The sequence below is a fragment of the Cladophialophora bantiana genome (genome assembly GCF_000835475.1).
Source record: "Cladophialophora bantiana CBS 173.52 unplaced genomic scaffold supercont1.12, whole genome shotgun sequence".
Classification (NCBI taxonomy): domain Eukaryota; kingdom Fungi; phylum Ascomycota; class Eurotiomycetes; order Chaetothyriales; family Herpotrichiellaceae; genus Cladophialophora; species Cladophialophora bantiana.
Window position 1 is genome coordinate 125032 of NW_015971586.1, and position 25660 is coordinate 150691.

Below are 25660 nucleotides of genomic sequence, written 5' to 3' on the forward strand. Positions count from 1 at the left end.
AATTTTGGAGTTGGAGAAAGGCAATGGGGAGGACGTGCAAGGGCAGCTAGGCCGGGTAAGGAGAGAAGGGAGATCGTACAGGCCGACGACGAGAGGATTTGTCAGGGAAACGCGTGATTGATCGCGGTTGGGATGGTGCATGATGGTACATATGTACGGGCAATACGGGGTAGAATTATCCCAAAGCGGGGATCAGGCAACGGTCACGAATGTCTCGCGTCTTCACGTGTCCATGACGAAACTGCGGCATTGTTCTCCGACGGTGCATTCATCAACGTTGTGTACCAAGCGAGACAAGATTGACTAGTCGAGAAACATTCAGCAGCAAAGAACTTCTCAAATTTGTCCAGCCACCTTAAGTCGATATGCCAGAATCATCAGTCTTCTACTCAGCAGCACCCTACCATATCATTAGGTGAGCCTCAAGCACGTAACATCAATTTCCCAGCCAGATTCTAATAATGCATACTCAAGCTATGGTGTCCTCCTGGGTACGACAACATTCCAATCTTTCGTCGGGGGGATTGTAGCCTTCAAATCGCTTCCTCGACCTCAGTTTGCAACCCTTCAGCAAGCGACGTTTCCCATATACTTCGCCATGCAGTCCGCCTTGCCTATGGTTCTCGCACTGACATTCCCTGCCGAGAGGACTGCCATCGGAACGCGTCCTGCCGGCGTAAAGGGCGTTCTACATCCAGAAAACAGATTGCATGTGTTCACTCCCCTGGTGGCAATGCTTATATCGGGATTGGTGAACATGGCGTACCTCGGCCCTGCAACGACCAAGTGCATGCGCGACAGGAAACACCAAGAGACCAGGGATGGCAAAAAGAGCTACGATCCTCCACCACACAGCAAAGAGATGCAAGCACTCAACAAGAGATTTGAGATGCTACATGGCACATCGTCGTTGGTGAACCTGATGTCATGGGTGGGTATGATCTGGTATGGCTTCTATCTCGGCGACAGGATTGCATAAGACTGCCCTGCAACTTGACGATACCGAATTTATGCCACCTCCAGATGTTCGCCCTCAGGCGCCTTGTCAATAGTCTCAAGATTCGTTCCTTTCTCTGCCTGCCTGGACTTGACCCTTTCTACCCCAATATCCTTCAAGCTCCGCCCTTCTTGTCTAAGCCTCTCAAGCTCATTGGCTTGATACGCATACTCCGCTCTTTCGGCCTCGCTCATTTCGGGACCCAAGAACAAGAAGAGGATCTGGTATGCCCACACCGCCCCCATGAAGATGCCAATCACTTTTCCATAGTCAAAGCGCTTTTCTCCATTATGCTGTGGAAGTGGGTAGCGTTCCCCAATGACTGCTTGGATGGTCGCGGACGCCGACGAGGCCAGGTTGCCCAGTTGATAAGTGAGTCCAACTGCTGTGGTTCGAAGGGCCTCCGGGACAACCTCCATCAGGTGGATCGGTATAACTCCCCAACATCCTCCTACGAAAAATTGCAAGGCGAATGCTGAGGCGACCAGACTCATATTGCGTGGGACAATGTAGGCCGGTACGAGTGCTCCTCCACACACACAAGCCACGAGCATTGTCAATCTCCTGCCAAAAAAGGTGCTCAAATAGCCGAGCATAGTACCGCCGAGAAGGGCTCCTAGTTGGCCGACGCAGCTAATAATAGTCACATCAGTCGGGCCTAGGAGGACTTGGTTCTTGAGGAAGGTCGGGTAGAAATCTTGACTGATGTGAACCATGAGCATTGGACCATTCGGTGTTCGGTTCAGGGTAGAAAACTAACCTTCCGTGGCTGCACGAGTTGAAACCAGTCATCAAAATGACCAGGTATACCTTCATTTCAGTCTGTCAGCACATTTACTCCAGGGAAAATTCATACTCGGCTCCCGCCGCAAGGGCCAGGTAGGGCTTACAAAAAGGACCCAGTTCTGCTTGATAGCCACCCAGGAGTCTCTAATCCATGCTTTGAAAGCTGCGGCCTCGACGTGGGAATGATCGCTTGCTTGCTTGTCTGCAATGAGCTGTGCTTCTCGTTCGGCCGCCATGACTTGGAACGCGTTTGTCTCTGGAAGCGACCAACGGAATGCGATGATGAAAATTGGAGGTCCAGCTCCAAACCAGAACAGCGATCGCCAGCCATGGGATGTGGTGGGTACAAGCTGGGACTGATGAGTAACAGCTAGTGAATGGAGAGCACGTCGAAACTCACAGCACGATAAAAGACGGAGGCTAGCAGGTATCCTGTCGCATAACCCTGCTCAAACAAACCCGAGAGGAGCCCACGAGCATCGTATGGCAAGTCCTCGAGAGCTGTTGCTGCAGCAGGGCCGAAAAGACCTAACACGAGTTAGAGTGCATAGGTTGACAACGGCACAGCAGTCTTACCACCCATGGCAATACCATACAACGACCGGACTCCGAGGAACTGAGGGAGGGTGTTGCAAAACCCAGAGGCAAGTTCCAAAATAATGAAAAGGGCCAGGTTAATGATCATGGGCCATTTGCGGCCATATCGGTCAGATATAGTTCCGAATGTCAACGCTCCAACGGAACGGAGCATTAACGTCGTCGTTAGACCCTGCGGAATTTTCAGGAAAGCTCAGCATTCAAAGATCAAGACTGACGCACCCATGAGACGGCAGAGTTCTCTACGCCAAAGTCCTTCGCAATTTCAGTGATGGTTAGAGAAACAGTGAAGAAATCGAATGCATCCCAAGTCCAGCCGAGGAAGCCTGCTAAAAACATAAGCCATTGATGCCTGTCGAGTTCTCTAAGGATACGGTATGGATTGCGCAGTCGAGTCCGAGGAGGCTTGAGACTTGTTGGTCGAGTCAGGAAATAGCGCCTGATCTGCTTGGGTGAGTAAAACCACCCTGCTGCCATGCGATTGTACATGTTGAAGGTCACGAGTCAAACCACGACCGAATGGGACAGAAGTGATACGAGAAGAGACAAAGAATTGCAGCGTCCCACTCGGAGACGTCGAGCTGAAATACCTTTCTCAAGCCCCTACCTGATGATAATGTCATGCTCCGTTTTGTCCGTGCTATCCATTCATAATAGAGAGGACGCTTTCCTTGCAAGTCTCGTGCTTGCATTGCCAAGCTGATCGTCGAAAGGTCGCTTGCAGCGTGATAGCCAATAGATGTTAAGCTTCGGCCGGTATCTGCCCTGCAGGGGTTTGAAGCACGTTATTCAGAAGTTGAAGGACCAGCTCATCATGCTTGTCTCTTTGGCGACGTTTACAACGGTCTGGTCGATCCAATAATGATTATGCCAACCACAACTGCCGGGTGGTGCTTCCATCTTGGCTTTCGACGCCACCGAGTAAAGCCAAGGAGGATTGTCGCTCAAGAACTGCAGCTAATGCTACCAAGCTGTTGCATGGCATCCTCGGCATGCTTTCAGCAACCATTGAATGGAGAAACTCCGCATTCGAAGTTGCAGCGCAGATCCCCCATGTTGTTATGGCGGGGGAAAGACGCATTCGCGAAGTAGTTGGTACAAAATCGGATGCGTGTTGCTCGGCAGCGGTCTGAGTCGTCGATAACAACCCTTGAGAAGCTTTGTCCAAGACCGGTTTGATCACCGACGGCTCCGGGTAAGTCAAAGAATCGGGAAAGCCGCCCTTGATTCCGGCGCTATTTTGTGTTCAAGCATACAGCCCGGTGTGATTTTAGAAGTTTGCCAACCACAGGTTTTCCCTAACTCAGTCGAATGCTTGTCTTTTCAGCGCGTATTTGTAAATGAACGGCACATGTCTGACGGACAGTGGTTCACTGACCTGTTGGAGCTAGAATTTCGATTCTCACCCAAAGAAGATTTGGCTTGCCTTTGTGACTCGTTGCAATGACAGCCTCTTGTGAGATCGCTTCGGGGGAGATTTGATTATTGAAAAGGAGTGTGATGTAGGAGCAATGCGTACCTAAATAGGTAGTTTGCTAAATCCGAATAATCCTCGGGATATGGGAAGCAGCAAACGAGCTCGGCGGCCTAACAAGTTTGGGGAGACACGGCATGGAGCAAAAAAGAAGCTGGTTCCGGTTCGAAGTCGGGTGGTGCATATCAGCAGCCCTGGCGCCGGGTCAAACGGAAACGGAGACACAGATCACAGTGATGGGGGAATTTTCAAATCTTCCCCTCCGCCAGCACCCAGGAGAATGTAATGGTGATCGAAGGAGCAGCGTGGCTGGTGGCCGTACATAACCAGAATCCATCGTGCTCGGACAATAGGTAATCGGCAGAGAGAATTGGGAGGCTCTGGTGCGACTTGTTTGTTGCAATCCGTATTCGTTCATAAGGTGAACTCGACTCGGCCCCCACCTGCCTCAGGTCAGCATCGAAGGAAACGGATGACACGAAGAGCAGGGCGATTCGTCTAATAGCAGGCTGGCAAACCTGCACTGATCCAGTAAGTGAGTGATTCAAGAGAGCGCGCCACAACACATGGTGATTCGCGCTGGTGGTGGAGGTATCGAGGTACATGCCTTTGGTGATTGTAGAAGGTATTTTTTATTTTTTATTTTTTATTTTTTTTTTTTCAGGCCCCATGATGGTCCATGGTGCTGAGGTTCTTTTGATTGCTTGCTAAGTCATGCATACCTCACGGGTTACAAGAAATAACCTCCAACTTACTTCATCTCGTTTCGCTCCGCTTGAGAGCTTCACCATTGGGAAATTAACATTCAACCGTGTCTCTCGACCTTACCTCCGTCTAGTTATATCATCCCTGGCATTTTCTGGTGACAGAAAATCATGCTTTTTTTTTGGCCAGCGCGATTCTCCCTCAAGCAGACGGTGCATGCACAAGGTCACAGTTTGAAACGTGGGTCAATGTTGGCAAACAGCCTCACTAGCCTTAGTGCTTACCTCGACCTCCTTTGTTCGCTTGCTAAGTTTCAGGTCTCGTCCGATCTGTGCGGTTCTAACGCTCTTCTCCCACTTCGTGGCACGGCCATGGATTTGTAAAGAGCGTCGTGGGTGCTTCTCGCCTGGTGAAGCTGATGGCGCCCCTAGGATGGGGCTGCTCGTGGCGCTTTCAGCATACAATGTCCCAATAGAACGGGCCCATTCACTGGGCTGATCCTCTACAAGGTGAGCGTCTTGCTGGCTGATTCCCCAAGTATGATGAGTTACTCACGCATGCTCTAGCCACCGATAGCCACTTTTATTTTGCGACGATCCCTGCCTCAGACGCTCATGGCTTACTTCCAAAACATATCTTCGTCGTGGTGGCAGAAGCATATACATACTCTGAGCCTTCCTGCTTAGATCTGCGGTGTGCGATTGTTCTTCAGCATAGTCTTTACTAGGCCACTCCTTTCTTCAAGATGAATCACGTCGGCGCTGGTCGCCGTGCCTCTCGTTCTTTGTATGGAAAACTCTTCAACATCGTTCCGGAACAAGCCGCGCTTGATTCTCAACAATCCCTCGATCCTATCATTCCGGCTGCGAAACGGAGTTACACTGTTCAGAGTCTGTCAAGTCCTCATGAGAGGTTTATCGAGTATGAGAAAGTCGAATTGCCCGACCTATCTACTCCTAATCCTGCCCCGACATTCGGTCGATCGCTCGAGGCGCCCAAAGAAGCAATCCGCCAAGGATTTTGGCCAAATTCTTACAAGTTGGTTCCTCACTTAGCGGCCAGTGCGGTCACGGCAGCTGTTGTCCAGTTGAGTTTTCGCAACCAATACTGGATGGATTTGCTGGATCCCAGCGTCGAAATCCTACCGGGAATCACTCAGGGGGGGGCAATGAACGCCCTCCAGCTGGCAGCGAAGCTTCATGAATTGATCCTTGTTGCTTCATTGGGGACGATTATCATGCATGTTGCCCAGGCGCACCTGGTTGGCAATCGTGGACTTCCCTTGGGAATGCTCGCCAACAGTTTCGCAATCGGTTCGGGAGACTATCTGAGGACAAAAGGGTATTGGTCTTCGATCTGGACTGGCAAGGCTCACTATTGGCGATTTTGGCTAGTCTCCCTGCTTGCCACGATACTGGCGACATTGGCCGGTCCGTCTTCTGCTATTGCAGTCATCCCATCTCTCAACTGGTTCAGTGTCGACAAGCCATTCGACAATGGTGTGCTGCCATTCTATGTCTTCAATCAGAGTACAGTCCTCTGGCCGGACGACGTGACAGGCGCCAGCACAAACGCTGCGAACTCAGGCATCGACTGTGTTGCCGCTACACTATCAACGACCGATCAAGATGCATGTCCGGCAGGAGGCTTCAGAGACACCTATAACTGGGCCGGCAACCTGTTATTTGCCAATTCTAGCTCTGGTTCCAACTGTAGCTTTCCTGATGCTCGCGGAGATACGCGGCGAGTGCTGTCGACGCAGAGTTGCGCCACCGACTTTGACGGCAGGGCGTCTGGCATGTCATTGAACGCATTCATCAGCGGAGCCCTCACGGCCTATTGGACCTTCGCGCAGAACAACTGGCATGGTCTCGCTCTTACTACGTCACAGCCTAGGCTCAGTCTCGCGGGCCCTATCTACGCGCCTCGGGTTGAAGTTATGTGCAATGGGTTTGACTTCTACAATGTTTCGGACGTAGAAGCTCGGACCCATGTCAACTTTCCCAGCTTCACGCCGGACAAGCAACTCCCAAGCCAGGACTACATCTTGCCATACCATAGTACCCTCAACGATACGACATTTGACTGGGTCAAAATGCCAGCGGGAGGCGAATATCCAGCGATCGGCGCAGCCGTTAGGGTTCCTTTTGAATACACAAACGTGGACGACCCCAATAACCTGAGGCAAGCAACAGAGATACATGCCTGTAGCATCTATGCCCAATGGGTGCCCGTCAATGTTTTCTATGAACCCAGGACCAGTGATCAGGTTGCATTCAACGTTAGAGGAAAACTGTCCAACACTTGCCTGACACTGCCTCATGAGAATGCCGCGGTCGATCAACCAATCAAGAACATGACCATCGACATGGACTATGCCAACGCAATTAATCAGAACATTTCCTTTGTTTCAGGGGACACTCCGGCCATCATAGCCATGCTTCAGGAAGCCGTCTTTCAGGACGATCGGGTCACGGACCAAGTGCTCAACGCTTTCAAGTCGCCATTTGTAGGAAGTGCTCAGACAGGTGTAAATGCAAACCTCACAGGTGACCAGGTCCGGCAGAGTCGTGCCACGATGATATCAACCATCCTCGCTGGTGTCGTTACCGATGGCCTTGCCCGCATTGCCGGCAATGGACTCTACCCTTTCTCAGCTTCGATGTTCTTGACCAACGAGACCCACGATGGAAGTCTCGTCGGCAGGTTCCTGGTCAGCACCGCACAAGGCGGTGAAGACACCGTTTTGAACTCCACTGCCGCCGATGCCCACAATTGGCTTCGAATTGATCCTGTCTTTGACCGCTACGGGTACGGCTATCGCTGGGAAGGCTCCAAGACCGTACAATTTGGAATAATTGTCCTTCTCATTCATGTCGTTATTGCTGCAACACATTCTCTATTCCTCGTCTATAAGGTCGTCGTCAAAAAAGAAGGACTCGTAGCCTCCTGGACAACAGTGGCAGAGTTGATCACGCTTGCAATGAATTCGAGCCCTTCGCCAAGGTTGCAGGACACTTGTGCTGGTGTCGTGGCGGCGAAAACGTGGAGGCAGGTCGTGGCCGTGAGGGAGACATATCCAGGTCATTTGGAGATGGTTGTCGGACCCGACGAAAAGGCCAGGCACCCGCTGCCACAAGCAGGGAAATTGTACGGACATGTTCCCGAAAAGGGAGGTCTTATGAACGAAGCTGAAGCCTGAGCTAGGCACTTATGGGCGTTGGGAAAGCGAGGTGGGATAGAATGAGGTAGGATATACGATATGCCAATGGTTACGATGATTGCCGAGGAGGTGGTGGTGTCGAGTCCTTTTGGAGTATTGACGGGCCGTTTTGTTGTCTGTAATGGATGATATAACTATTGCGAATAGCAGATGATACCCCCACTTTGAATACTTTTGAAATTTGTACAACCAGGACGCTCCTGGTCAAAGTCACATCGCACCTTATTTCCTGCCGAGCCCAGAATTTCAAATATCATCCTGAAAGCGGTCGGCAAATTGGGGGGCCAACCTCTCCTAGATATACGAGGCTGTGAAGGTGTCCCCCAAGATACAGACACATGAAGCATATGCCATTGGCGCACTCCTATCCAGCATGCTCTCATGGCTCATCTCGCGTGTCGAGGAATATAACCCGACCAAGCCTAGTGCCTGGGTGGATCTTGCCTGTTTGGGTGTTCCAAGCCGTATCCTCCGTTCTTCTTCTCGAGCTGAAGCTCTGATCACAACAAGTCGTAGACTTCGTCTGGATAGTGCGAGCCCCTGGTTTGTGGTGATCCATGCAGGTGCTGACACTCTAGCTCGGTCGATTGGGCTCGGATTCAGCCCAGCCTGGTGAGATTGAGAACGGCAATTGGACTTGGTTGTATCCTCTGCAGGGGAGAAATTCTTAGTGAATCATTTGGAATTGGATCCTTGAAGGCAAGTGATCGATTGGTGTGTTTCACATTGTGGCAGGCAGAGGAGTGAGAGTCGTTGACTTATAAAATGTCGAGGTTGCACGAAGCCCTTCTCAAATCCATCAACATCTGTAGTTTGAATCGTCTTGACTGACCGCACCAGTGGGCCTCTGCTCATCATTGAAGCCATCGTTCTAAATCCAACACTGCGATCATGTCTTCCTTCTTCAACCTCTTCAAGAAGAGGAAGGCGCCGCTCGCTTGCATGATGTCCCTCGATCAGGGCCACACGCATACCCAGGCTTGCTTTGTGGACATCATGCCCCTCTCGGTTGTGGAGCTCTTTCAGTCTCAGGGCTGTGCGTCCTGCCCACCGGCTCTCCCACTCATCCAAGACGCAACAAACAACCCAAATCTCCTGCTTCTCACGTACGATGTGACATACTGGAATCCGTCCAGTGGGTGGGAAGACACTTTCGGCTCGACACAATGGGACTCACGACAACGCCAATACATAACCAAATGGGGAAGGAATAGTCTCTTCACACCGCAAATTGTCGTCGATGGTGTCTCTGACGGAATTGGTGCAACAAAGGAGGATGTCAACCAGGTCATCATGAAAGCGATGGATTTGCGAAATGGAATGGCTTGGGCTCTTGGCATTGACCGGGTTGGAAACGACCTCAGGCTTGCGGCTGAGGCACCAGAAGCGGATATGGTGTATGACGTGTTGATAGTCACGTATGATCCAATGCTTCAGACCGTCAAGCCTCGCACCGGCCCAAATAAGTCAAAGAAGATCCCTCATCGCAACGTGGTCAAGGAATTGATGAAGATTGGAGAGTGGAGCGGCGGAATTTCGAGAGTTGCCCTCCCGAACATGAAGAAGGACGGATATGAAAGAGTTGCAGTGGTGCAGGGAGGTATTGGAGGCCCGATCATTGCTGCCCTGAAATTGTAGGCACTGAGCGTCTGCGTCTGTGTCTTCGTCTGATCGCTTTGGTTAGGGGAGTGTCTCTGGATGCGGAATTTAGGATGCAAGGTGTCGACCATTCTCTTCCACCGCAGCAGCAGCGCATGAAATATTTTCCTGATATATTTTGAGGTCACCGCTGCAACTTTATTGAATGTGCCCTCCTGCTATTGCTTGGGTATCTTCCCCCTTGCGTGACTATAATGATGGGACATCGGAGTGGTCTGCGCGTGTCAAAGGAGGTGGGCTGTCCGCGAAGATCCTTCATAGTTCACTGGAACGGGTTCTTTGCTATTCGACGTCAATGGATTAATTGCTACAAAGTTGCTGGATGGGTTCGGCAGAGGAAACAGAGCAACATAGAGCAAAGAACCCCTGATGGTTGCCCGACCAATGACGAATAGCCAACATTCACTCCCAAGAAATTTCCTTCGAGCAAGGGACAGCGCACAGGGACGCAGGGGAATCCAAACCACCTCAGCCTCTGTATGATAGGCATGAATTTGTTCCTGTTCACACGCTAGCGAGGTGCATAACGGAGTAGACGGGGAAGCAGAGCGACACTGCGCCATGAGCTGTACATAGATCGTCACCAAAGAGGGCAATCCTCACCTGCTCCGTACTGGCATCGCAGCCGTCGCAGAAAGCCGATGGCAAACAAAGTGGCTTTTCCACAGCCCTGTTAATGTTGCGCTGCCATCGACGACGTGGCTGGGGGTGTCGAATGGGTGCTGATATGACTCACAAAATGATATGCGTGTAGTGGCCATGACCATTCCACTCCGCCAATCCTCTCGAAAGAGGCCAGGCAGCTTTGAAGGAGATAGAGAGCTCGGCAGGTTTTCATCTCAAGTCCATTGTGGATTGGCGACTACGGGCCATATCAGTGGGAGCGCGTGCTTTCGCCTCGTCCTCAGCACTCATGGCGACGGTCCTGGTCGAAGCGCGAGGTGACATTGGTAATCCAACGGGCGCGTCTTCTCTCGTAGAGGGCCCCCAAGGCGGTGGGCTTGACGCGGCAGCTTGAATGCCTGCCTGCGGGAATCACGTGAGTGGGTACGCAGGAAGGAGACTTGGGTATCGGGTCATGTCATGCTGATTTTGAGTTGGGCTTCGCCTTCATTTGGCGTCCAGCATCCAGCGTCCAACATGCAGGGGTACGGACCCGCAAACATTCTATCCAGAGTCTCCAGTGAGAGCTTTTCCTTCTAGCGCAAGTCAGGGACGAGGGCGGTCAGTTTCGAGCAAACACAATAGAAGCAAATCATGAGATGAGGATCACCGGACTGTAGGCGGTCAACGTCTCGGTCGGTTAGAGGCAGGCCAGACGGTCCAGCCATGACGCAGTTGATGAGAAGCGGAAGTTGAGGCAGAAGCAGACACCGATGGGCACTGGGAGATGGGCAGGAGAGATGTCTCTCTGTTGGCGAGTTGAACAGGATGAATGGATGAGATCGATTTCGTACACCACACAGTAGTTTGGATGGGAAGGTCAGGAGGGCGATTCACAAGGACAACGTTCTCAGTGTAAAAGTGTAATAGCGTGATGTGATGTGCAGCCCCGAGTCAAGGCCCGTGCCGGCCGAGCAGAATGCTTCCTTTGCAGTGGCGCCCAGGGCCCATCACCCACGGCCCATCATCCATCGCTACGAGAACCACCCGGGGGGAAGCGAACCGAGCCTAGAGAGCAAACAGTTAAGCCCGACGACATCCAGCGCTCTGCCGCCATCTTTTGTTTTGTTTTCCCCCAATTCAAACCATCGGCTGAGCAGCTTATGTCGCGTACATCTGGGACCAACGCCGGAGAGCATTGTCACTGCCATTGTCACGATCGGAACAGGGCGCGATTTGGTTTCTTGGTAAGACTAATCCCGTCTCCTCTTGGGTCACTGGTTCCGTCTCTTTGTCTTCTGACCTCTGGCCTCCCTGCTTGCCCCTTTTGCCCTGGCGGTCCAGGGTCGAGGAGCCAGTCACCAAAGGACCACTGTTGAGGGCCACTCCCGCAGTCTCGATTCGGCGAAGGGGGAGACCACTGGGTGCTCACATTTCGAGGCGGAACAGATGCAATTCGTGCCTAATCAGGAGAAGTCGAGCAGAAAGCAAACAGCCAAAACGCTGAAGCGACCTAAAAGGTGGTCGCATAAAAGGTGGCCGTTGAGCGGAGTCGCGCGCAGCCAGTCTGGTAGCTCGACAGCAGACAAACTTGGTGCATGCTGCACGCACCGCGATTCCGACGACTGCTACTGGCACTGGGGGTCAATCGCTGCCCAAAAAACAAAGCAGACCAAACGGCAGGTCAAGGAGAAAAAGGAAGCGGGAAAAAAGTGCTTGGGATTTCGCAGAGCATCCAATCCGCACCCTGGCTTGCTCTCGCCCACCTCTCTCCTCGTGTCTTGTCTATGCCTTCGACTCATTCTCCTTGCTGCTTTTTGCGAATAAACAGAAAAGGTTCCCTTGCAACGGCCACTCAGTCAGACTGGGGACCTTTCTGCTGTCCTCATCCCCGTCCTCGTCCTCCTCCCTCTTCTTGGATTCGGCCTCGGTCCAGTCCCATCTCCTCCTCACCCTCTCACCCTCTCACACACCCTCCCCCCCCGTCCCAGACCCATCCAGAGACCACAGAATGGGGCATTGACCGTTCCTCGTCAGGCTCCATGTTTCTGATCTTGGATCCCCTGCCCCTCCGCGCTTTTCTCTCGCTGGTACTGTATTGTACCAGAACCGTGGGTGCTTGCCGTCCTGCAACACCTACATAGTACTAAACCCGCTGCATCTCCCTCCTCCCCTCCCACCTCTGAACATCTGACATACTCTTTGACTCTTCAACAAAGATGCTCCTTGTGGCTGGCCATCTCATGCACTGCTAAAGACTTCATTCTCTGTTGTGAGATAAAAAAAATCAACAGCCCTCAGCCCTCCCACCAACAGCCCTTCCCCACCTTTTCGCTCACCGCCACTTAACCATTCCTCCGTTTTATCGGCACAACAACAAACAATTATCGTCAACTCCCTTCTCTGTCGCACCTATGGCCATGCAATATTCGCCCCAGACTTACTTCCCCTATCCCCAGCCTCAGTGGCCTGAGGACGTCAAGCCCCCTCTCACCGAAGACGATTCCTCCTCGATCCTCGACGACAAGGTCTTTGAATCCTCCACCCCCGCCGATATGACAGCTGCCGATGCCTCCGACCATCGACGTGCTTCAATCACAAAGTTGGAGGATGATTACCCTGCATCAGCCCATGTCTGGCAGGAGAGGCCCCAGGGGGTCATCGGCCCCGTCCGCCATTACTCGCAACCCTCGATCCCAATGGCAACCCCAAACGGCCAATTCTTCAGTCAGATGAACGCTGCAAACTGCGGTCCTGGATTTATGCCAAACCAACCGTGGACTATGTCTGGGCGGTCCGAAGCGAGCACTCCCACCCCCTTCTTCGGCCCGGTGCAAGAGCCTTTCGAGCAGCAGGTTCAATACAGCGGGGGCCCGGTCACCTTTTCGGGTTTCTCGCAACAAGACCCTGCCTCTGCCGTGTCCATGTCGCCGCAGTCGAGTCAAGGCGGATGGGCTTCGACTACTTCGTCAGATGCTGCCGAGACGAATCGCAGCATTCTGAGACACAGATACAGACCTGCGTCCCCGTTGCTGGTACTGAGATCCGATGGAATCAGGAAGAAGAACGCCAAATTCGAAATCCCTCCAGAACGAAATATCAACACCATCGACGCCCTGATCAATCAGGCCACAAATGAGGACGAGAAGAAGGAGCTCAAACAGCAGAAACGTTTGCTACGGAATCGCCAAGCAGCGTAAGCATCACGCAATCTCCTCGCTCATTGTCGACTACTAACTCTCTTCCCACAGACTCGATTCTCGTATGCGCAAGAAGCAAAATGCCGAGAAATTGGAGGCAGACAAGAAGCTTTTAATCGATCAGAAGAACGCACTTGAGGAAGCCCTCGGTCAATACGAGAACCAACTCCACCAACTCCACAGTGAAAGACGGGACTGGATACTTGAACGTCAGCGGCTCGAGAAGTGCATTGCCGATCTAGAGTATCAGAATGAGGAGCTCATTCGGACCTCGACTCGGGAGACCGGCGAGCTTCGACGGATGAACACTATATTGAGGGAAACCGTTGGCGAGCTTGAACGGAATCAACATTCTCGTGCCTTCTCCGCTAACGCCTCGGATGCCTTCTCCAATGACTTTTCAAATTTCAAGGATCTCGGTCTGGAGGACCAGTGGAACGATGAATTCGCCCTGATCAACAGCGAAGACTTGAAGATGGAAGAACCGGAGTCACTACAGAGACAAGCCACTCCAAGACCTACCACTTCCTCAACACAACCAAACACTTCCACGAAGTGTGGTGTCAAGGTCGATGCTACTTTTAGCTGGGAGACGTTTTACATGTGCTTGTTATCTGGCGCCTTTATCATGTCCCAAGCGGGTTCGAGAGCAGCTAGTGCCGCATCTTCTGTTGCGGTTGTCGCACCCAGCATGCCCACCCTATCCGACGAATATCGTGCTGAGGCTGGCAACGTTCTCCAGGCGGTTCTTGCTTCCGGCCCAGATGTACCACATGAGGTCCTTCCTAGCCGGCCTGCACAGTCGTTAGACAGCAACAGCTTCCCCCACGCACTTTCCCATGTGTCTGGGATGACCCCTCAGTCCTCCGACACTCCACTCGGTAATCTCCACGCGTCTCTCACCACACCGTCTCGACAACAACAAGCTGCTGCCGCATTCTCCCTTTCTGCTGCCTCCTACAATCACATCAGTAGCCCTGACTGCGCTTTCGACGATGACGACGACGAGGTGGTCGAAGTGAAACCAACTCGACTGCAACAATTGTTTGCAGATATGCAAGCTGAAAGGGACGGACTCGAGAAAATGAGCGGCTTAGGCGGAAAAGCCCGAGAACGGAGCGTGCTCCTCGACCGAGTCCCGGAGAAGGTCCTACGAGATTTCCGAGAAATGATTGCCAGAGTCGAGTAAGACTTGTCTTCCAAAGGCTGTTCGATTTTTGACGGCACAGAAAGACTTCAGGTCCGACAAGAACCTTTTATCACAGGCATTTTTCTTGGAAGCGGTGGAAAATTCCTTTTGTTCTTCTTTCCTTTCTGAGCTACATTCTCCACTCAGACGAATAGGTCTGATTAACCAACCTATACGAAAGCGAAAGACTCATATGCTTCAGGGCACAATTTCCTTATCTCTTCATACTTAGGGACTCCTGCACTTTGATCAGGATGTGAAATCAGTTGATACGATAGGATACGGCATGATTGATTATGATGACCCAGAACTTTAACGACCTATGATATGAAAATTCTTTCTGCGTTTCATTGTTTCATTGTTTCGGGCTGGGATTTGGATGAACAGGCGGAATGCACATACAATGACATGTCACGGAAGTTGGTGGAGGGTGAGGACGAAGCAGGCCAGCGAGAAGAAGCGAGTCCGGGTATCAAAGAAGACGCCCGGCGATGAAGTGTTTTATTTGATTGGGAACTCTTCAAGAGAGCAAATGAAGGGACAGGGAATGAGCATAGGGAAAATGGACAGAGATATGGATCGGATGGACTCAGGGCAAATCAAGCGGCCCCGCCATGATGTTACGAGCAAAATAACCGACGTACAGTTGTTTAACGCCTTCTCATATAGCACCGTATAAAGATGCCTCGGGCAAGAAAAAGACAGACGGAAGGATAGCACGGAGCATAATGTCTCGAGCACAGCAGATAGGATCGTTGAAACGGGAACGAACCAACTTCCGAGCTCTATCCAGGTTGATTCCAAGTTCCAACATTCTTCCTTGTATCCCTAGAATCAGGCCATCGGTCTTGGAATTTGTCCATCTGCATCGAGAAGGTGGCCAAACGGGCTCGAAGGTTCCAGGGCCCGATTCCTGCCGGACGGCCATCAGTGTAAACAGGCTGTCACGGGCATGTGCTTTGCCTTGCTTTGAAGTCCCTTGTTTCACCGATTTCGCTCGCTTCGAGCTTGACCAGCCAGGTTTAACCAAGTCTACGGGCACCACCCTTCGGTGATAGCCGTCATTAACGTCAATGGCCCACTGTCTGACCAAGGAGACACAATATTGATGGGACCTTTCGTATTCCGAACCGCGCGGCCAAAACCAACAGTCGTAATCAGATGTTCATCCCAGGAGTAAGGGACGAGAAGAGACACAGTTCCCTCGAAGTCCCCTGCGTCATGCAGGCACGGCCTCATCCACCTCCACAACGACTGACTAACAACGTGATCTAGATTCCAGGGATGGGCCGTGGCGTTGGCGCGGTCCGCCCTTGCGCCTGGACTTTTCACGGGTTGAATCTTTTCTGAAAGTAGATATCAACAAGTGGGAATAGTAGAGCACTGGAGAAATGTCGCCCAATCTTGGTTGCCTGGGCAGACCGTGGGCAAAGGCCGCAACAATAGGGCACATAGGCCTGAAGGGCCCCAGTCATAGGTAGGCTCATTGTTCGGTTTTGCTTATCTGTCGTCGGGTTCATCGGCTCCCTTGGCTCGCTTTGAGTCATATGGTAGAGTTTCCTGGTTTTTGGCCCGAGTGATCATTACGCCGTCGTCAAGGTGACCTCGGCGTGCTACTGCGGACGGTGAAGGCCACTGTCTCATTTTGGTGGATCATATTTCTCCTTCCAAATCCTGATAATCACAAACACCAAGACGTCAGCACATAGTCACGCATCACCACTCTTTGTCCGGGTCACTAATGAAACATTCACAGTGCTCAGTGAGGGCAAGTGCCGGCCGGCTCAATGTTTTGGTTCTTGCGCCTCATGGAGGCCCTGCGGCCCAGCCACTTCACCCTTGAGGTTTGAAGCGTCCGGCACGAACCAGTTCTCAGGGTTGGTGGTGGAGGCCGGGTCGCCACACAGGTCGCATAAGTGTCTCCAAGTTTGACCACCAATCAGACATGTCTTGGCATCGAGGTCAAGGACACCGCCCGATTTTCGACCCGATTCGTGTGAAAATACTCAAAGCGAATGTGATTAAGGGCCAGGTGAGGGAAGAGATGGTCGGGTGATAGGCAGTTCTGGGACAAAATGACATGAGACCATGACTTACCAGGAATTTCCCAGCGTCTTTGCGCCGTTCTTTTCGGCCAATCTGAGGAGTTGCGCCGCTTTAAACTATATCGCAAGCCCCATGTGTCAGTAGCCATTTAATTCTCCGAGAGAAACATGATGGTGATTCGCGCAGTTCAACATGACTCGAGACTAATGCAAGGTACGGGAACCAAGAGGCTTCAGGCTGACCGCTGAGTGGAGGAAGGGCTTCTGCATTGCTGCCCAAAGTGAAGCTGCCATTGAGAAGGCGCTGTATTTGGGTAATTCGCGTATTTGGGGGCCGTAGGACGCCCAAGTTCGTGTCAAAGGGCCCCCTCCAAGAAATGCCACTCCCGATATGGGTCAGGCTGTGTTACACTCGAATCTCAGTCAGGCCCCTTCGGGGGTGCATGAGGCTCAGCTGGCCACCTGCTGCTGCTGTCCGTCACGTGTCAAGAGGAAGAAGGGGGTTTGTGTTGGTCGGGAGATGCACGTATACAAGGTCATATGTGATGTTTGGATTCCCAAGCAAAGCTCACAAGATGAAAGAAGGCGCGGAAACTCACCTTGTCCTTTTTGCCCCCAAATCCTTCGAGGTAGCACCAGGCAGCTTCATTCATGGCGTCCGTATCTCCTAGATTTGCCGCCGTCTCGTAATACTGCCTTGCTGCGACTTTGTCGACCGGGACCCCCCAGCCGTGTCTGAAGCAGTTTGCCAGTTCGAAGATTGCAAGCACAAGCTCTCCCTTGGCGGCGCCTCCCTTTTTCATTCCAGCTTTCAGGGCATCGGATTCAATGGTGGCAGAGTTGGATGCTGCAGCTGACAGATAGGTGACTGCTTTTGCAGGATCTGGTTTGCAACCCCAGCCATGCCGAAGAGACAACCCGTAGAGAACCTGGGATAAGACATTCCCATATTCTGCGAGTTGGCGGAACATCTCAGTTGCCTCCTCGAGGTCGCCAGACTCGTGAAGCTGGATAGCCTTCTGGATGTCAATGTCGCTCTCTGGGTCGTTGATACTTCGAGGCCTGGACGGAGGTAGCCCAGGTAGGCCCAAGTTGAGAATGTCCATATCGCCAGTCAAAGATTGGGCGGGCATGGCGGGACTTTTGCTGGCCAAAATGGTAGCACGTTCCTCCCACTTCGCTTCTGTCTCTTGACGATTTCCGGATTCGGTATATGCATCAGCGATTTCAGGGAGGTCAGCAGGGAGATTGACCGAGCTGGTGCTAGCAGAACGATCTCTATTGAGATGCAACCGCTCAGACAGCCTTCGATGCTCCTTCTTTTCTTTCTCTGGAGAGGACAGCTCTGCCGCACCCGGACTCGGACTCTTTCGAAAGCGGCCAAACGAGCGTCTCGAAGACGAAGGACTCTTTGGTTCGATCGCGGCAGCGAGCTCTCGATCGTCATCAAATCCAGGAGGATTGATGTATTCTTCAGTATGTGTGTCCGTCCGGACAAATGTGAACGCAGTTGCCTGGGGCAGGGGCGGAGGTTGGAGTGCGACATCACTATCGATCTTCTCCTTCTTCTTGAGCAAGTCTCTAAGAGGCATTGTGGGCGGTAGCTTTGCAACAAGAGGGGGAGGTTGTGGTAATGGTGATGGGGTCAAGAGTGGATTGACACAGATGGTAGGGGTTGATGGTGGCGGTGGTGGTTTTCTCGAGGGAACGCGAGTGTGGTCAGGGGATGCTGCGACACTGGCAGTACCTCTTAATATGCATGCAGACGCAGGAATGCGACATGAGTTGGATGCGAGTGCGTTGCGGCTGTGCGGGCTTGGAGTGGTTCCTGGCGAGCTTGATCCGCAGTGAGATTGCAGCTGAACGCCGAGCGGTTGGTGTCTTGGAAGGTTGAAAGGGGAGATTGACAGTGTCTGGGTGTCTAGGGGGAAGGCAGTGCACGGGGGCCTAAACAGAAGCCGCCCAACAGCATCGACAGCGACGAGCACTCTTTACCGAGTACCTCGTACTCAGTACTGTGCACTCCCATCGTTTCCTGGTGTGTACTCGTTGCTCCCGTCAATTCTCTGATTGCGCGGCCTGCTGCTCATTCATCAGTGATCCCTTGCATGCGCAGAGCAATATTGTTTGTGACACTGATAACTCGGGTTCGTGGTAGGGATGAAATAAGTGGCTAGTGGGCTCAACGGGAGCCAAGTGAGGGGCAGCAGCAAATGACTAATTACCCAGTAAGTATTCGGTGAGTGCCTGCTTCCTGATGTTGTAGATTGCCGAATTCGACTGCTGTCGATCCAGGAACCTACTTTCCACCTCATTCCACTCCATTCAACTCCCCTTCCGTCTCTGCCGAGCATCCTTGACTCTCTCGCTGCGTCTCCATTTCATCGGTCCCTTTCAACTCCAACCATGCAGGTCCTAGATTTGCCCAGAGAGATCCTGGCCCACATCCTGGCATGTCTCCACCCTGCGGCCATCGCCTGCTTTGGCCAAACTTGCAAGGCTGCACATGATTTTGTCCGTCCCCAGCACCAGATGCTCTGGAGAACTGCCTTCTTGCACATCTTCGATGACCCTAACGATGCTTGGTCGATGATGCCCGGCCACCAGCTATTGGTCCCAGACCGCGCATGGGATTGGCATCAAGAACTGTGCGCGAGATTGATGGCTTTGCGAGGTGTCCAGTCAAAGCGATGTGGTTCCGACAGTTGTGCTGAAGCATACCTCAGCGCCCTACTCGACATCCTCGATACGGCAAAATTTGCACCCAATGCTCGTGATATTGCTAACGGCAAAATGCCAGAGGAGGACGACCGGACGACATCGCTGAACCTCCAAATCCTCTCGGGCCTGACTGCATATCGAGATGGCATCGAGAGTCTCATCCACGATTCAGGAACTCAAAAAGTGCTGCCACACGCCCGATCCGATGAGCGTGTGTCGGGCGGTACGCTGCGTTTCACAAAAAGCATGGCCCTGAGCGAAAATGACCGGAATCGACCCGAGTCCGCCTCCAGGCTTCATGTGCTTTATGGTCTGACAAGTCGTGAACGCATTGAGCACAAGGCCAGAGGAGCTGCCAGACGGAAAGTCTACAATTGGAGTTTGAGTGGACCGGACAACGATTACGGGCCTTTTCGTCGGGACGGCACCGGGAAGGTCGACTGGCTGCTCCTCGAGGCTGTCTTCAGCGTCATGAGCCGCAATTTTTCCATGTGTGCGGAGGGCCGCATTGCTATGCCACAAGGTTTCTGCTATGCCCTCCCTCACCGAACTTTGGCTGATCCAACCATTCCTCATGACTGGGCCCGAGTTACTGGAACTTGGTTAGGAACTTACTCATGGCTCGACTACCTCGACCTCTTCGCCTTCAACAATTTTAACCGTGATTCTGGCGCTCATCCGACCTTGGACGATGAGCCTGAAGACTCTGGCGATCTGATGAGGCTCGAGCTCAAGCTCGATGACGTCGTTGCTTCTGATCCACGCTTGACCACAACCCTTCCTGTCTGTACTGACCTACCTGTGCTTTACTTCTCTGGACTTTCCCGTGGTCACGTCGGTATACACCGGCCGGTCATAGGAGTAAGAGGTTGCGCCAGCCTTGTACCAGGTGGACGAGAGGTAAGATGGAGATTCATCATCTACTACGGCGGCCAAGATCAGTGGCAGTTGGAAGGTGTCCAGCCAGGAGGCATCAGATCAGGAGGGGTGTTTGGGTTGTGGACGCAGTGCGACCATGAGGAGAACGGACCCGTGGGACCATTCTGCTATTTCCCGGCGGAGCTTTGCAAGCCAACGACCGTTGTTTTAGCTACTTGACCTGCAAAGTACGAAAGAGACGAACATACAACATTCGCATGGAGAGCGTTGTGGCATCCAGGGTAACGCGAGATTCAGCGAACCACTAATTTCTAAGGAGCACCGTAATTCTCCACGTGCTCTCGAAGTGACCTTTTTGCACATCTACGGACATCAGTTTTATGGACAACTACATCATCGTTAATTCCTTGCATTTCACACTCAATCAATCCGCTCTAATATCAAAAGCCGATACGACACTCAATCGCCTCGTATAGGAGTTCTTAGCAGCCCCTCCAATGTTCGCTCTGGAAATGCGATCTTCAATCGCGCAGATTTTGTTCAGAAATCTAGTCAACCAGACTCTGAAACGGGCCATTTCGGGGGGAGAGAACATGCCTTAGGAGGCGTGGCCAGTCGAATTGCCTGAGTGCAGAGCGACCTACCAAGTCAAAAGTGGGGATTCAAGGAGGACGTGATCCCCCCATGCCCCGAACGGAACCGACAGCACATTCCCTTTTGCCTTTTTCATCAAATCAAGGAGCGCCAGGATCGGTCTCACAAACCCTGACTTAACCACATCGCCCTACCTTCTGCTACACGTGCTACGTTGCCACTCCGTGCCGCTGATAAACTCGTATTGCGCTTAGTGAACTTGAAAGGAACCCTACTGGATAGCACTATGGACTCAGTATCCTGTGCACGGGAGGATATCACCACGGCGCGGTGTCAGCTTTGCTTGTGAGAACCCTATTGGAGAATTCGAGAAGTTCTACAAGTGACCAGAGTATACTGGGCAGACTGGCCCAGAGCGGACACTGGAGAATTTGTCCAGGCGCCATGTGCTGAGTGAGATGTAAAAGTACAGAGACGAAAGTAAAAAGGACTAGCACGGCGTTCACTTGAAAAAAGCCAAGGGCAAAAAGGCGGGGGAAAGAAGTCAGATACAGTGGTTGCCGGCGGCGACAACACTCCAAGTCAAAAGTCAAACTAGCTTTCTCAAGGTCGAGTCCTGAAGTCGTGGGCAGTATAAATACCTCTCACCTAAAAAAGCCGCCACATCGTCAAACGCCTCAAATCCCAGCGCCTTCACCAGCTCCACGTATCCGGTAGCGAAGAGGCCTCCCCCAACAATCATATCCTGCTTTCTTTGTCCGGTGGAAGACGATGACCATGGCGAGGATGCTAGGGCAGAAGAGTAGCGCCTGGATAGGCCCAGGTGGTATTCTTCAACATGGGCGCCGACAGAATATACCCAGGGCACGTCGTACCTTCTTTCATCTTCTAGGAACCAAAGCTGTCTCGCGTCTTCGTTGTGCAGTCCGTCGATATAAGGAAATGGCGGACTGAGGCGCTGAAGATTGGCAGCCACTTCAGCCAGTCGCCAATATAATATTATTCTTCAAAAATGGCTCCATTGAAGAAGCGCGCGGTCAAGCAAACGACCATGTCGAAAGGGACTAGAGGCGTCACCCATATTAACGCTGAAACCGCGAGCGGGGATCAGTGCCTGCTCCTGTTAGCTTCGTGGCTTCCTCGATGTCGCACCAGAAGCAGAACTGCTTTCGGACATCGAAGAGCGCGGCTCGCAGAAGGCCAGTCTCTGTTGAGACCACGGCCCCAGGATCCCACTCGTCAGGGTGGAATACTGGGCGGGAGCGGTCGAACCAGGCACCAGCCACCTGTGAAAACACTAAGCACTCTGACTGCATCGGGCCCGTATTCTCCAAGCCTCCCATGAGACCGACCGCCATCTTCACGCCGGCGAAATAGATCTGAGCAGACCAAGTATCTCCAGATATGACACCACAGGCGGCGAGCTGTGAGGAAGCACCCCTGATCTTTTTCAGCAAATCGAAGCCGCCAAATTGGCGATATGCCTCAAGCAGATGCCGCAATTTCCTCACGGCTCGGAGCTTATGCTGCTCTGCCAGGATGAGAGCATTCCGGTCGCGTCGGCCAGAGGTAAGATAGCGCATAGCCTTTCGGGGTCTTTGGTCCATGGTGTTGGTACTGCTTCTTGCTGTTCTTGCTGTTGCACTGGCGATTTCTTGGATATCTGGCCATTGACAGCATTTTTTCGCCCGGCGAAATTAGTGGAATTGACTCGCCGGTTTGTGCGATGGGAGGCTTTGGCGGCATGAGAGAATGCCTCAGCTCGAAGGAGTTCCTTGTACAGTACCCTATGTCTGTCCCCCCCGGGGGAGGGGGGAGGGGACGAGTCCACGAATAGGGAAGCTTTGGGTGCAGCCACTGAATGGGTCAATCAATGGGCTATACGCTGAAGGGCGCGATAGATCATCGACGACGTGACGCGCCAGTTGCCCCCTACGACGGTTGTACGAGTCCTGCTGGCTCTGATGGCTCCTTTGGTGTTTTGACACGGCTTCAGCAGTGTAGATAGGATAAATCGCTGCCTCTGCCTCACGGAATTTCCCCTGCCACTCTCTTCTCTATGCAAATTGCATGCCAGTTCTGTCGTCGGCGTAAAAGAGCTGCTCTCTCCCTCAGACTCCCATGGCCACAAAAAGCCTACCCAGTAAATGCCGGCCATCAGAAAAACGAAAAGGGTCGAGGCCCCAGCGGCGGACCCTTTACCACACATGGCGGCAGGCTGGTGGCTGAATAATGGCGCCTACAAGGGGGCGAGATAGGGCTTGCATGAGACGGGCACGGAGTATACCTTGCTAACTCGTAGGGTCGATCCAGGGCGCTTGCGTACTACAGGATCTGGGTGGCAAAATGGAGAGGAGCCGATCGTCAGCCTTGGATGTGAACCCGTGAAATATTAAATCACAACTAAGACTCCAACTATGGCCCACATCAGACAAGTGCTACTTGTAGTACGTATTACATTTGTATCCAGTAATGGTGCCCAGATGATGGCGGAGCCAGGCGGAGATGCGAGAAGTACGTACGGGACACTATCGATTGAGGAGCCTTGCCATCACGGGTCTCCAAAGGGGGTAATTCCGATCCTTAGATGGAATCCTACCGTCGAGAATCTAGCTATGCTCGCCCCCCGTCGAGGAAGAAGTAGGATAAAAGAATGTCCTCCATCCTGATATGTAAATATGTATGTAGCCTGCGGGCATAATAGATACTTTGCCATACAGCACTTCCGACCATCAACTACGCACCAAGCATTATTAAGGGAGGGCATTGAAAATACCAGACCATTCCGTAGAGGGAAATCTGAGAAGAAGCCTTCGTGTCGTTAACAAAATGCCCGGATGATCCACGTTCAGGAGAGATGCCTCTCTGGCAAAGATCTCGAGATGTGGCGTTTGTCAAGGCGGATGACTTTCACAGTTGACAGACTTAACAGGTTTAATCATCCCTCTGCAACTGAACCCCACTCCTATAGCAAAACACATCTTGCCCGTCGTCACGTTCTGTGATAAGAATGGTGCCGCCCGTCTGTCAGTAGATATCCCCGCGAAACATTCCTCGCGTCGAGTGCTTCCCAACAGCGCAAGTGTAAAGAGTCACGCACCGAGAGTTGTATCGTTTACAGTAGAAATCACAACAAAATGAATGAAAGAACAGTCTTTCCCTAGTTCAGAACATTTCCTCTCCCCCTCCCAGCTGCACAAGCTTGATGAACACTCGAATATAGATGCTGAAGCTCGGAGCCATCACCTGCCCGTAATATACCCACCCACACAAGGCTAGGGAAGCAGCAGTGGCTTTGGATGGCTTTGACCGGACAATGTCCCGCGGTCCACAAGGGAGAGCCTGGCCGTTAGAGAAGCAGTTGGCAGCTTTCTGTCGGTATTTCTCTTCCCCGACGATCTCGTCGTGCTGCTGAAGGCCTTTCTCCCCAGCGGGATTATCAGAGAACGACCTAAATGAGAATGAAGCGGGCGGTGCTGATCCTTCCTCGGGAGGCCGTGGTAGCGTTTTGATGGACATGCGGTTTGGTCCAATCAGTCGAAGCGGCAATTCTTCAACTTTGGCAAGATAAGTGTAGAGGCCAGCACAGCATCCTCTCCATTCCGAGGCCATTCCCGGCACGTCCTTGCGAAGCTGATCAAAAGCGTTACAGGCGGTGCTAACAAGACGTGACACCTGCTCGAAGAACTCCAAGCTCTGTTGCCCAAGGGATTGAAGAAGTTGGTTGAACTCGGCGTCAAGTTGATTTTCGGGCATCCTATATTTCATTTCAAGCTCGTGAAGGGCGGCATTTCCAGAAGCACTCTCAAAGACGGAACCAGAGTCGTATTGGGGATAAACGAGGGCCTTTTCCAATGGAATAGCAGCTGTTGGAACGCTGAAACAGTGGTCTGGGGATCGGTGTGGCGGATCGCAGAGACTGCTATCGAATAAAACGAGCCATGTGTACATGTTACGAGCTTTACACATAAGATCATCTTGTCCGCTTAGGCTAGTCTGAGCAGAGAATGCAGCGTTGACGGTGTCCGGCGAAATTGGTGTCGCCGGGAGATGATACGAGATTTTCCACGTCTAATATTGAAGCTTAGTTATACAGCAATTACACCAAGAATCGTAAACACACGAATTGAGCCGAAAGGAGAAGGTGCACTCACATGTGGTAATAGAGGTGGTGTCGCCATGGTAGGTTCCCATGGTCCAAAATGAGTTTCCTGCTGTAGACGAAGCATCCATTAGAATCCTTTCCGCAAGGGCTGCGGGCGGAGGCAATGCGTTATTGCATCGAGCGAGACAAAGGAAACATGAATTGATGGCCCATCTTGCCTACTATGACTCTCGCATCATTTTGTCAAGTCATAGTAGTCAATCAACTCATCAGAAGAAAACACGCTCAACCTAGCTTGCTCTGCGTAACAACATGGAGCACATGTAGCTCAGGGGTTAGACATTCATGCACTTTGTAAATGCTTGAGGTGTGTCTGCAGACACGTTACGAAGACCTGATGCTCTGTTTGCGTTGAATGTCAAGGGGCCCATCCGAGGATTTTGTTGAACAAACCACTGGATGCATGGAGCATCCAGCCATGTTCGGTGGAGGGAGAGTCCATCCTGCTATAGACAAAAGAGGTCCTGGGGGCATTGTGGTGAGAATCTTTCAAAAATTTCCATTCTGTCCACACGGGGCATGAGATTTCCGGAGGAGAGCACGTGTGGAGTAAATAAAATGTTCCTTGGTCATATTCCGGGTGATTTCCTGGCTTATTTCCCGATCATTCCTGTGGCAATAACCAGGATTTTCCTTGGGTTTCAATCGGGGCCAATCCTGATAAATGGTGGAGCGTCTAACCAAATCCCGGCACTGACTAGGTCGGTCCTCTCCTGTGTTGGAAAACGACAGAAAAGTGACGAGAGAAAGGCAGGAAAATAAATAGTTAGAGGAATGGAGTCCATACAAACCAAACAAGGCCCGGCGATCCAGCGCGTTGGAT

The 25660-nt window shown here is 52.1% G+C and overlaps 9 protein-coding genes across 9 annotated transcripts; 5 read left to right on the forward strand and 4 right to left on the reverse strand.

The window, feature by feature from the left end:
- Window positions 1-365: 365 nt before the first annotated feature.
- Window positions 366-979, forward strand: Z519_07944 (uncharacterized protein; the record flags this gene model as incomplete). Its single annotated transcript, XM_016765674.1, has 2 exons — window positions 366-415; window positions 475-979. 2 exons carry the CDS (start codon window positions 366-368, stop codon window positions 977-979), a joined length of 555 nt encoding a protein of 184 aa, XP_016617719.1.
- Window positions 980-1008: 29 nt separating this feature from the next.
- Z519_07945 (uncharacterized protein) lies at window positions 1009-2869 on the reverse strand (the record flags this gene model as incomplete). The annotated part of the gene is made up of 6 exons (XM_016765675.1): window positions 1009-1699; window positions 1758-1807; window positions 1888-2133; window positions 2184-2311; window positions 2360-2552; window positions 2603-2869. 6 exons carry the CDS (start codon window positions 2867-2869, stop codon window positions 1009-1011), a joined length of 1575 nt encoding a protein of 524 aa, XP_016617720.1.
- A 2435-nt stretch (window positions 2870-5304) lies between these two features.
- Z519_07946 (uncharacterized protein) lies at window positions 5305-7761 on the forward strand (the record flags this gene model as incomplete). Its single annotated transcript, XM_016765676.1, has 1 exon — window positions 5305-7761. The coding sequence occupies one exon, from the start codon at window positions 5305-5307 to the stop codon at window positions 7759-7761; it is 2457 nt and encodes an 818-aa protein (XP_016617721.1).
- Window positions 7762-8673: 912 nt separating this feature from the next.
- Z519_07947 (uncharacterized protein) lies at window positions 8674-9420 on the forward strand (the record flags this gene model as incomplete). The annotated part of the gene is made up of 1 exon (XM_016765677.1): window positions 8674-9420. One exon carries the CDS (start codon window positions 8674-8676, stop codon window positions 9418-9420), a length of 747 nt encoding a protein of 248 aa, XP_016617722.1.
- A 3038-nt stretch (window positions 9421-12458) lies between these two features.
- Z519_07948 (uncharacterized protein) lies at window positions 12459-14433 on the forward strand (the record flags this gene model as incomplete). The annotated part of the gene is made up of 2 exons (XM_016765678.1): window positions 12459-13240; window positions 13296-14433. 2 exons carry the CDS (start codon window positions 12459-12461, stop codon window positions 14431-14433), a joined length of 1920 nt encoding a protein of 639 aa, XP_016617723.1.
- Window positions 14434-17014: 2581 nt separating this feature from the next.
- Z519_07949 (uncharacterized protein) lies at window positions 17015-18070 on the reverse strand (the record flags this gene model as incomplete). The annotated part of the gene is made up of 1 exon (XM_016765679.1): window positions 17015-18070. One exon carries the CDS (start codon window positions 18068-18070, stop codon window positions 17015-17017), a length of 1056 nt encoding a protein of 351 aa, XP_016617724.1.
- Window positions 18071-18884: 814 nt separating this feature from the next.
- Window positions 18885-20297, forward strand: Z519_07950 (uncharacterized protein; the record flags this gene model as incomplete). Its single annotated transcript, XM_016765680.1, has 1 exon — window positions 18885-20297. One exon carries the CDS (start codon window positions 18885-18887, stop codon window positions 20295-20297), a length of 1413 nt encoding a protein of 470 aa, XP_016617725.1.
- Window positions 20298-21754: 1457 nt separating this feature from the next.
- Z519_07951 (uncharacterized protein) lies at window positions 21755-22279 on the reverse strand (the record flags this gene model as incomplete). The annotated part of the gene is made up of 1 exon (XM_016765681.1): window positions 21755-22279. One exon carries the CDS (start codon window positions 22277-22279, stop codon window positions 21755-21757), a length of 525 nt encoding a protein of 174 aa, XP_016617726.1.
- Window positions 22280-23837: 1558 nt separating this feature from the next.
- Window positions 23838-24853, reverse strand: Z519_07952 (uncharacterized protein; the record flags this gene model as incomplete). The annotated part of the gene is made up of 2 exons (XM_016765682.1): window positions 23838-24743; window positions 24827-24853. 2 exons carry the CDS (start codon window positions 24851-24853, stop codon window positions 23838-23840), a joined length of 933 nt encoding a protein of 310 aa, XP_016617727.1.
- Window positions 24854-25660: the final 807 nt, after the last annotated feature.